The following is a 12,516-nucleotide window of genomic DNA, read 5'->3' on the forward strand; positions in this document are numbered from 1 at the left end:
AGAGGCCTTACCTGTAATCCCAGCTCGTTACAGTACCTGTACAAAAGACACCTGTCAACAGAAGCAATCAATCCAGCAGATTCCAAAGTAGCCACCAAGACCAAAGAGCTGTCCAAGGATGTCAAGGACAAGATTGTAGACCTGCACAAGGCTGGAGTGGGCTACAAGACTATTGCCAAGCAGCTTGGTGAGAAGGTGACAACAGTTGGTGCAATAATTCGCAAATGGAAAAAACACAAAATGTCAACCTCCCTCGGTCTGGGGCTCCATGCAAGATCAGGGGGCAAACGGGCAAATTTAGCAGGGGATCAAATACTTTCCCCCCTCACTGTATACCTCCCTTCAATAGAATTTCCAATAGGTACAAAAACAAATGAAATAATATAAAAAAGAAGTGTTTTCTTCAGATCTTGTTTTGCTCCCTGATTTCGCACAAGTATCTGGTTGGCCACTGTGAGAACAGGATACTGGACTAAATGGGCCTTTGGCCTGATCCAGCAGGCACTTCTTTAGGGCTGGGCAATGTCAGATTTTCAATATCGCATTGTATCACCAGCCAAATATCACAGATCTGGTGATACAGCACAGTGTTGAAACAAGAAGCTGCTTTGGCTCAGCCTGCGAGGTGTGGGGTGAAACTGCTGCTGCTCTCACTGCAAGAACTGAGGTGCTTCCACCCCAGCACCCTGAGGGCTGGGACAACACAACTTGTTTGCCTTACTCAGCTGGGAGGCGAGTAAGTTCCCACTCCTCAGCTGAGCGAGGCTCAATGTCCCTGCTGTTTGCTCCCAAGTCCCTTTACTACCAGCAGCACGGGTAGCAGAGGGACACAGGAGCGGCGTCAGTTTCACAGTCTGCCCCTCACATAGCCCAGGCCTACTCTTCTTATGTTCGTATGGATCCAGACTTAGCACAGACCCAATGAAATCAACAGGATTTAAGTTAGTAATTATAATTTTAAGTCCTATTGGTTTCAGTGGGTCCATCCTATGTGTGACTAAATTTGGATCTAACCCAAAGATTAAAAGGCAGCAATACATCAAAAGCCAAATTGTTTTATTGTTTTAAACAACAAATAGCAGGGCAATAATAAGGATAAAAAAGATACGGGAACATTAAAAAATCCTGATCCCCAGTTTTTTTAGGACTTTAAATTTCTACAACAAAACCTGGAACTTGGGAGCTAACAGGCAGCCAACCCAGATATTTCAACACCAGCATAATATGGATAAAGCAGCTGCATCCATTATGCAGAAACCACTACCTTATTTTGGGCTGCGGTGTTTTGCGACCAAACTGATAGGCACTTGAACACCCAATATCAGTACTAGTATTTGTGATGACTGAAAGCGCATCTTAATGACACAGGGCTGATGGAAGACAAAATTTGGTGGGGCACTATCTGAAATCTAATAGCCAATGTTTTAGATTATTCTTAGTGTGCTAATATAACAGAAAAATACTTACCTCTATATGGAATCCATATTGCAATATAACATTTTTTATATCTTCATAGCTTAACTCAATAGATAATTCATTTGCTAAATTTTCAAAATGGTAAAGAAGAGGACCTATGATACAATGAAAAGGTCAGTAAAATTAACTTGTCAAATGTATCTGATACTCACTCATAAATTCTGCCAACCCTAAAACAACTACTGTAGATCAAGGACAGAACTGAATGCATCTTAATACTACATTATAAATCTAGATTTTGTTTTTAATTGTTTAATTTATGCTTATAAACCACTTAACATTTTAAAAATTTCCAAAGCAGGGTATAATTTTTTAAAGAAACACAGACTATGAAAAGCTAGTGGAATCCACCATGGTCAAAATAAAAAATGTGCCTGCTGTCACTCCTCCGGAAGACTTGCATAAACGAAGAGGTTTATTTAAAAAAACCTGAAAATCATCAGTGAATGTCTAAAATGCAGGAGGAATGTTTCCCACAGAGGGTGCCACCTTGCTAAAGGCGCTGCTCTGAATAACCACCAAAAAGACCCCAGGAGCATATAACAACACCTGGATGGTGGAAGAACTCTTCAGATGATCTCCGTGACCAGGCAGGTCGATAACAGAGAAGAAAGTCTCTCAAGTAGGCTGATTCCAAATTGCTTAGGGCTTCATATAATAACAGCAGAACCTTTAAGCTTGGTCCACTCTATCCACCAAAAGAATCCCACAGAGCAATCAGAAATCCATTGGATTCCATTAGTCTCCAGGAGCAGACTATCTGAATGGGTCCCCAACCCCTGCGGGATGGAACAAACAAGTCCAAACCTCATATGCTCATTGGCATCCTTTTTGTTGAATCTGTGTAGGTCCAATTTTAGAGAAAATTTTGACAAAATGGATTGGCATTAAAAAAGAACAAGTCTGATAGTTAAAATCCACTTAGTTCAAGAAGTACAGATCAAGCTGAGTTTTTCTCCTTAATTGTACAAACTCTAGTTCTAACATTAGTTTTTTCTGCTACAATTACTCAACAAAATAGCAAGTTACCTAAATTGATCCATATTCCTCCTGGTTTGAGTATTTTCCATATTGTGTCAATGTAGTCTATGACATTATGTGCCGTGTCTATGAAGAAGCAGGTTGCTATGCAGTCCCATATATCTGTATAAAGACAGAAAGTAATCTAGCTTTAAATATTTTATTGCACACTGTTACCTGCATTTTTGGAACTGAGAGATACTTTCAGAAAAGCACTTCCCCTTGCTTAGTGGACGTTCCTCCATCTCCACCTTCCTTCCCCAGCTGCAACCCTCTGCAGTGCATCAGTGTTCCAGAGGAGCAGCTTTTTTGCAGGGAGTAGGGGAGTCACACATAACTGAACCATATAGTCATGCCTCCAAAAGAAAATGAGGCCATCTCACATTATTACTCAATTTTTATTGCTTTTTGTTCCGTTGGGCCTAAGACAGAGATAGCCAACATGGTTGTCTTCCAGGTATTTTCAGCATTAACTCTCATCATCCCTGACCAATGGCCCATTAAACTGATGGGAATAGTAGTTCAAATCTTGGGGGGAAGGCATGTTGGCTGGCCCTGGCCAAAAAACTCCCTCTAGTTGTACAAAGCTGCCACATTTGCACATCAAATTCATGGAGAGAAAGGCTATCAGAAAGGCTATCACTGCTGGAAACTGCAGGTGGGCAGAATGCTGTTGTTTCTATGTCCAGCTTTCAGGTTTCCCACAGGCATCTGGTTGGCCACTGTGAGAATAGGGCGCTGGACTAGACTGGCCACTCGCCTGATCCAGAAGGCTCCTCTTACATTCTTAAGTTCAATGAGCCAAAAGGATTGGTAACCTCTACACTAAACTATGGTTTCAAATGATATGCTAATACTGCCAATGATACAGAAGTAAATCATATAGAAGTAATCTTGAAGCAAAGTCCCTTTTACAAAATATTAGTTTGACTTCTAGACCTTGGTATTAGATGGACTTTGTATTCAGACAAGAGAACTAGTCTAGGACATGAAAATGCACAGCAAGGGCAGCCCAAATTTTCTAAGATCATAGAATCATAGAGTTGGAAGAGACCACAAGGGCCATCGAGTCCAACCCCCTGCCAAGCAGGAAACACCATCAGAGCACTCCTGACATATGGTTGTCAAGCCTCTGCTTAAAGACCTCCAAAGAAGGAGACGCCACCACACTCCTTGGCAGCAAATTCCACTGTCGAACAGCTCTTACTGTCAGGAAGTTCTTCCCAATGTTTAGGTGGAATCTTTCTTGTAGAAAAAATCAGCGGTGATTCTAGCTGCAGCCTCTCATCGAGACTGACGCAGGTGTTCACTGCTTACTGAATATGCCCTGCTTACTCTTAGTGAGGAATAGGTCACACCTAATCTTCAATTACAACCTCTGTAGCAAGTCAGTTAACTAAAAACAACAATCTGTGCACGTTTCTAGTAACTTCTAGGAAACAATTTCACCTTAACTTTTGAATCAGGGGAAACAAACATTTAAAGAAGATAAACTTACAGGGGAAGGCATATCAAAGCTTTTTTTAAAAAAAACAAGAAGTAGAAAATTAGTTTACAACATAAGGACTGATTTTTCTTTGCATTAAAATACTTAATAAAACACAGTAGTATCTGTCACATAATCAGTTTTGTTTTACAGTTTTTCTCTTAAGGATTGGCAAACGGCATAAATTTTATCGTCTGAATATTAGTTATTTTTTTCTTACTTACTACACTCAGAGTAGATTTCTTGAAAATCTCCCGCTGTCATAGAAAAGTTTGCATCAGGAGGAAGACTGTGAGGATCAACATCAGGGAAATAAACTGGCTGTATCTGATCAGCAGATCTCTTGTTATTGCTAAACTGATGTATCCAGGGATATAGTTTGTATGAATTAGTTTCAGAGCATCTGTAACATATGATTATCAAAACAACAATTTCACCTTGCCACTCAGAAGAGAATCTTGTAAACATTGCAAAGCTTAAAATTTTTAGTTTGACTTTCAGTAACACAAGTTGATAGGGAGTGTCAATCTGCATTTTAGAGGTAGCTAATTTAACATCATCCTGAAGGTCCATTATTCATTAACAATATATTATAAAGAGTTACAAAAGAAGCAATCAGAGAAACCATTCAAAATTTAAAAGTCTGGTTCTACTTCTCAAAATGTAGTAAATTCTAAGATTCTTAAAGCAATAGATTGAGGTTAGCTTTAATTTTTGTTAGTTGTTAATCCTATTAACATTTTTTTTAATTAAAGTTTTGATAGCTTGCAGGTAATGCAGTTCTCCAGCATGCTTCCTCCTCATGAACCTATCTTCAAATTCTTCACATAGTACACACTATGTGTGTACAGATTTATACCTGAAGTTATATGCCCTCCCCAAGATTTAACTTTATTTCCCCCTCCTCCCCTATTGCTTTTTCCTTGTGTGTCATGTCTTTTTAGACTGTGAGCCTGAGGCAAGGGACCAACTTAGTATTTTTTTTAAGTCACGGTATAAATTATGTACATAAATGAATAAAGTATCAAATGTTTTTCAATGTCATGTTTTTAGCAGTTCCGTCTACTGTTTTATAAACATGTACACACAGGAGCTTGATCCAAACATAATGAATTTTGGCTGATAAATGGATGGACCCTAGAATGAACTTCATGCCCATATCCTCCTCTCCTTGCCCTGCTCCTGTCCTCCTCTCCTTGCGCTCCCTGTTTTCACGCTGATATGGTGGGTTGCTTACACATTACAGAGTTTCCAATTATTTTTCCAAGCTCTGGAGAACTGTAGTTTAACCTCTGCATATTAACCTGTATAGGAAACTATTATCATTTTGTAGTTAATAAGCATGGATTGATCAACAGTTTCCCAATTAAAAAAAATGGGAAATTGTGGTTTAAAGAAGTCTGACATTGGCGAAAGCAGAGATATAAATACAGAACTACATGTATAAAGAAGCAACCAACAACTGAAAACAAGTTTAAGTACCTGTTGAGTACAAAATTAGAAGAAAAGAGCATAAAGAGGCTCCATTCATTTCCTTGGCAAGTATAACCAAGCATAGCTATTTCCCAGGCCAATCTACCTAGCCCAGCACCAGGTACCAGGATATTAACTTTGGAGAGATCCCTGTAACACAACAAAAATAATGGTTAATCCTTTAATAAATATATTTGATAGAATGAATAGCCCTGTCAAGGGTTTTTACATATTACAGGTGTTTGATCACATTTATATGGATAATTTGTGCTATTTCCCAAATTAGCACATTATTTAGCAGATAAGTAATATTAAATTTGGTTTATATTTACCTAGTATCTCCAGATCTCCTCCTACGTGAATTTCAATGCTTTCTTTCTTTCTGTTCTCTGTCCCACAAAGGACCTGAATGTTCTGACTACTGGCTTCATTTTCAAAAGGGGCAGAAGCCATTGTTTCTTTGATCACAGAATGTAGTAAAGCAGCCTTCAGCAACTTCTTGCCCTCCAGAGGTTTTGGATTACAACTATAAACTCTCAGCAGCCCCAGCATTATAGGCTGGAGTGATGGGAATTGTATTCCAAAACATATACAGAGTACCAGGTTCAGTAAGGCTATACTAAAGTGTAGTGGGACCTTTGTCACTACATTATGACTTTCAGCCAATTACAGTAAATGTATTTTTACTGCTGCTATTTGGATTTTACCTACACAATTAGCTCTGATGGATGACTTCTCAAATAATCATTCTCATTCTATAAACCACCAAGACAAATCTTATTCAGTTGCAAGTCTTAACAATACAAATTTGCTCATCTGTTGCAAACACAAATACTTTACCTGTATCCCAAAGTCCTGAAAGCAGTTTAAACATTTGATTATTGTCTTTGGAGGCATGTTCTAAGTCAGTGTTTCCCAACCTTGGGCCTCCAGCTGTTTTTGAACTACAACTCCCATCATCCCTAACTAGCAAGACCAGTGGCCAGGGATGATGGGAATTGTAGTCCAAAAACAGCTGGAGAACCAAGGTTGGGAAACACTGTTCTAAGTTACATGCAGCCAACATGGTGTCCCCAAAAGGTTGCAGGACTGCATCTCTATCACTCCTAACCACTGGCCATCCTGGCTGGTGCTGATAGTGACTGGAGTTCAGCAACATCCAGGGAGGACCATGTCAGCTTTCCCTGTCCTAAGGCAAACATAGGCTTCCAGCATATTTTCTTTGTTGAACTATCCCAAACTATATTTCAGATTTAAGAAGTCAACCATTTTCCTCCTTGTAATGCAACTCTCTTTCTTCATTGTACAGGGGGTGGGGGTGACTGCAACATCTAACAGTGAAATAAATCTGAGACAGTTACTGTATTTTACATCATCAAACAGCCCCATAATGCCCAAATACAGATGCTACTAATTATGTTTAACATGTGGGAAAAATTAGAACAGAACACTGGCAACGGTGTTTGAAAATGTTTATATTGAAATTAGCTATGGACCCATCAGTTGCATGACTGATTTTCAGGACACAAGAAGAACTTATAATTATTAACTCTTCTTGAGCATTGTGTAAAGCAATCTGATTCAGGGGCAGCTGTTTCCAGCTTCAGCACACAGGGAGCTCTCCAATTTTGAACAACTGGCTCATTTATTTCAGTGAAAGGAAGCCAACTGGTGTACAGAACTCTTTACACTCAAAGTCAATGTGTGACTTTAAGATTTATCTTAGTTGAATAATAAACTTATATAGCTCCAATCTATTATTTTCAATTTCCTGAAAATTACAAACAAATCAAAAGGTAGTAGAAGTCACAACAATTAATTCAACAGCACCACCCAAAAAATGGAAGAAACAGATAAGCTACTTATTTCAGACTACAAATACTGCCTGCCTGAAACCTAAGAATTTGGATTTGGTAATATATTTTGGGTTATTCAGAGAATGTTATGATTTGGAAAAAGAATGGTTGAAGGAAAACATTCTGCCAAGAAATAGCTCAACAAATTTGCTTTTGTCACATTGGTATTTCAAAATTGTGGGGTGTATTCAGCGTTTGAAACTCCCATTGTTCTAGGCACATTTTGCGACAGGGAATTTCATTAGAGCAAGCAGTTTCTGAGCTCTGGGTGCAGTACTGTGCCTAAGATATCAGATTAAAACTGCCACTGCTGACGCTGAGGGCACGGGAGGAGAAATTCCTCCCCGCTGGACTTCCTAGAGATTGTTGCAGTGTCAGGCAAGTTGATAGGTTCCATCTCTCAGCTGCCCTTACAGAAAGGCAGTGTTTTGCACTCTGTGGCCTCAGATTGGCTTAAATAGGTTTGGTTTAAGTAGTGCATGTTAAAGTGTTATCTACCTCAGACTCTCTCAGGGATGAATAAAATCGAAACAAATTTTGAAGTGGGATTATTGAAAGACACTTAAGTCTTAGATTTGTGAACTGGACACTCAAGGTGGGTGTCTCTGTCATCAGTTGTATAGGCCTGTAATATGTGTTAATCGTTGCACCAAAAGATATATTTATATGAAGGAAAGGGAGTGTAAGGAGAATTCAGACCTTGTCTGCAGAGTGGAAGGAAATGAGGACCTTTTTCTGCCTCCCCACTTCCAGCCACTCTCTGAAGACTGGAGAAGGAACCCTCTTAAGAATATTCCGGGGATGGGCAGGGGACATCTGCAGTCCCCTAGGGGACTAGACCATGTGAAAAACGAACATAAGATTTTAGCTGCTGTTAATTCATTTTCAGCTTTGTATTTATTTTTGTTATTTAAAAAGTGTGCTTAGACATTCTGTTGTGGTGCCCATAACCTAGGTTTAAAGTGCCATTTAGCTTTTACATCTCAGTTTCTAACACGTATTCAACTAAATAACTTCCACTTCTGTAACAGGACTCCCCACGACCCACGCCATCTCTAATCTGCTCCAGAGGATTGAGAGAAATCCTAGAACAGACTTAAGAGGCACAGAAGGAAAGAAAAGGGGAGACTGTTCTGTTACATAAGGAGAAATTCTTGTGGTGATGGAACGTTTAATTCCACTCTAGTTACGAAAAATTACTTGTTTAATCAGAATACTGTTCAACAGTCCTGTAATCTTTTTTCTTTTAACACTTGCTTATGCTAGCCAAACACTTTAAAATGCATATGCACCTGCTTTAGAATGCTAAAATACAGTGGCCGCATTCATGCATCATAGCATAAGCAGTGGTTAATGTTGAAAGGCAGATTGTCTCCCCTTTGCTACTTTCTCACTAGTGAGTGGGAGCAACAAACCACAATCCTTGACTTAGTGTTATGCCAGGAAGCCAAGAACAAAGAGTATGGTTTGTCTGGAGCAAAATTACCATGGTTCCTTGTTCAGACATAACACTAAGTCATGTGCTGTGGTTTGCTGCTCCAGCTTATTATTAGCAAGGAGGAGCAAAGAATGAGCAATCTGTTCTTTCATGGTACAGTATAACTGTAACTTCCTATTACAGATAGGTAGCCGTGTTGGTCTGCCATAGTCAAAAAAAATAAAAAAATTCCTTCCAGTAGCACCTTAAAGACCAACTAAGTTAGTTCTAACTTAGTTGGTCTTTAAGGTGCTACTGGAAGGAATTTTTTTATTTTGTTGTAACTTCCTATGATATGTAACTGTGCCCAACAGATTATGTCCAATTATAGCTTTGCAGTAGCAGAAAGCACCTCCACTTGTGCAAGTCAGGTCATCTCATTTTCTCAAACCTTTTGTACTGACTGCAGTACCCTGCACCATATCCCATACTGTTTTCGAGGATTCCCCCAACCATCAGGACCTGTTTTGTGGGGGTGGGTCACTGAACAGTAGTGAATGGGGTGATCAGAAAAAGTTGCCCTTGCCTTGAACAAGTGCTTTCCATTAGCAAAAAATCAAAAAATTGGATACACCCCAAACTAGAAAGGAAAAAAATAGGACTTTTCAATGTATAATGTGTAATTCAGTTATTTGCCATTAAAAGTAGTTTCTAATAAAATCATAATTCCAATCATAATTCATTCTATCAAATATAAATTTTCTGATGAAGTTCTACACAGTACCTACTAAAGTAATTAAGTGTGCTGGTAAATTCACAAGGGTGCAAAAACAAATCTAAGAAGCAGAAAGATACACAACTGAGAAATAAAATGGAGCAGCAAGTTTAATTCAGTTAAAACAAGGATTCTAAAAATACCTAAGAAAAATCACTACATATCTGCCCTCCTCTACACGACATTCCATAAAGGTAGGTGACTTTTGCAGCAGCTACAATGAAGTAGGAGTTGTAGGTAATTTAAGAGCCACAACAGTCTAGATCCTAACAAACTTCTATTTACATGTTAACTTTCAGTTCACTGAAAGCAACTGAAAATGTCCAGAAGTTAATTATGAAGTTTGTTGCGCACGATTTGTTTTCTTTTAGAAAATAAAAAATACTTTCCATTTGAACTAGAAAGAAAAGGGTTTGTGAGCAGCTCATATTCTATGCATTAAAAAATTACAGTATTTAATTATCTACAATTTTACTTGTAAGTGCAGATCAAAGGATGTTTTAAGGATGCTATCCTAAACACACATACTAGATAATAAGTCCCACTGAAGACCATGCGTCTTACTTAGGCAAATATGCACAGGACTGTTATGTATAAAACATCTACATCAATTTTTCTAATTTCAGCTTGTAATTCAAGAGTTTCAAAAAAAGAAGCCTTAAACTTATTTCCACTTTCAATCCAGCTTAATTACCAGTATGATATAAATAAGTTACATTATTTGTAAAACTATTTACTATAGATTTACTATTAACTGTCTACAAACAGTTTTAACAGAACATTAGTGTAGGCCACAAAGGTCAAGTTTCAGTAAATTTATAAAGTAGAACAACAACAACAACAAAAAGAGTACACTGTAGGAAGACAGAAAATGTACAATGCTGATCTTCATCTATAAGCATTTCTACACAACTTAAATTACCAAATATTTGGAAACATTCCATTTTCAACTAAGCTGGGGGAGAATGTGATTATTTAGAACAAAGCAAAACACCTTTTTATTTAGATGTATAAAAACTTACCGTATATTTTTCTACAATTGAAGACATTCTTGAATGCCTTGAATCTAACAAGGGAAGGGTATTCATGTTATATTTTGAATGAGCTTTTGAGCGTTTATCTTCTTTAAAACTCTTGTTTGTTAGGTAATGCAGCAACACTGACTGCAAGCTAAGTTAAAAGTGAGATTGGAGATGGCTGGTTATTTCGGACTAGCCCACCATTGTTGTAATTGGAATTCTGTCAACAGAGCCAAGTCACAACTTAGAAGAGGCACTCTGAATCATGACTGAAATGCCATTTCGATTCTGTAAGGAAACCAATGCTATAATATTGCTAGCTATTTATAACCAGTGTAATCAGACCTCACATTTATGGAAATAAAGAGCAAAAATAAATATTATTATGTGAATTATAGTGTTTCTTTAATTATTCTCCTATTTTGCTTTAAGGACAGCTTTCAGCTTCTCCTCCAATGTGTAGCTTCATCTCCTGCAATATTTATTTAGATACTGATGATATAAATATCTTCTAATAGTGTATCTGTTCTCCACTTATGGTACACTGTACTTATTCTATTTTAGAAAAGAGGACTAGATTAGATAGCCATTAAGTCCTTCTGATTGTAGAACCCTACATCAAAATATTAGCAAAATCAGACTTTTAAATCTAACATGTTCTTCCACATGATAAAATATAAATAGTATGCATTAAGTTTTATTGGTGCTAATCCAACCTAATTGGAGTGTTGTCTGTGCAGCCATAATTTTGAACTGCTGAACCTTAACATTTTGAGCAAAATCATATTAGTAAGGCGTGCAAAAGGTTATTATAACTTCTCCTTGTGCCGCTAACATGGACATTTTCAAAGATCAATTCTAATAGTATTTTATAGTTTTTTTTTCCAGTTTAAAGATCATTGGCAACAAATGCATTCTTGTGCATACCTTCCTTTCAAATACATCTTTAAAAAATGATTTACCATCTGTCTTTTGGAAAGTTCTTTACAATTTCATTAATGATTGGCTGATAGCAGGAATCTCTCTCCGGTTTCCCAGTTTCACTCCAGTCTCTTACAAACTGCTTCAAGGTGGACTTTAATTTATCCATATCAAAAGTTGAAGCTGGTGTAATTTTTCCATTTTCCTGAGAAAAGTGTAAAACCAGAAAATCATTAACTGTTATTCACAATGCTACACTGTTGGGCAGTTAGTTGATATGCCTTTTCCTTCTCACCTCCAGGCTGAGACTCATCTATAAGCAGAACTCAATCATAAATGAAGTAAGCGTGAAAACATCACATCTACCCTTAGCATACCATTCTCTGAATGTACTTCTTTATAGAAAGCAGGACAGTTATTAAGTGAAATAGGAAAGATGTGGGGCTAAACACAGACATACATAGCCCCTTACTTCACTACACATGGCAAGTAAGAATCTGTTCCAGGCAAACAAGCAGAGGCCTTTCTAAATTGGTTGAGAACAGAGAAGTATGGGCAAATTGGCCTGTGGAAACTATATATGGACTAGTAATGCTTGTGGAAGGCTAAGCTAGCATGGAAACTGCATATTTTATCTCAGTGAGGGCTTCTTCCACACACTGCAAGACTTCACTGAGAAGTTTGAACTTGAGCCATTTAAAATTATATGTAGTCTGTGAAATCAAAGAAAAGCTCTGCAAGGAAAAGAAGCATTTAAAATGAATTATGAGGTAAGCGATACAGCCCAAATGATAGAATAAATGTGCAATAATAGTTAACTTACAAAGATTGAAATTTTATGCTTATTCAGCTGTAAAAATATAGTTACTAACGCTGGACACAACCATCAAGTGGTCTAATCAAATGTTTTAATATGTATCAAGGAACAAGAATATTCATAACTGATTAACCCAGCATAATAGGGAAAGAGGACCTGTGGCCCTCCTGATTTTGTTGGACTCCAATTCGCATAATTTCTTACCAGTATTAGAAACTAGACTGGTGTGTTATGCAACTGGCAGAAGTCCAATTGC

The 12,516-nt window shown here is 37.8% G+C and overlaps 1 protein-coding gene across 1 annotated transcript in view; it reads right to left on the bottom strand.

Moving 5' to 3' along the window:
• Positions 1–12,516, bottom strand: part of CARNMT1 (carnosine N-methyltransferase 1) — a 29,885-nt gene that overhangs the window by 1,034 nt on the left and 16,335 nt on the right. The window contains exons 12-16 of the mRNA XM_079995214.1: positions 11,485–11,648; positions 5,465–5,605; positions 4,207–4,385; positions 2,506–2,619; positions 1,468–1,571 (exon numbers count right to left, since the gene is read on the bottom strand). Of these exons, the coding sequence (XP_079851340.1) occupies positions 1,468–1,571; positions 2,506–2,619; positions 4,207–4,385; positions 5,465–5,605; positions 11,485–11,648 (702 nt within the window). The remainder of the gene's footprint in view (positions 1–1,467; positions 1,572–2,505; positions 2,620–4,206; positions 4,386–5,464; positions 5,606–11,484; positions 11,649–12,516) is intronic.

Source organism: Podarcis cretensis (genome assembly GCF_951804945.1).
Source record: "Podarcis cretensis genome assembly, chromosome: 11".
Classification (NCBI taxonomy): domain Eukaryota; kingdom Metazoa; phylum Chordata; class Lepidosauria; order Squamata; family Lacertidae; genus Podarcis; species Podarcis cretensis.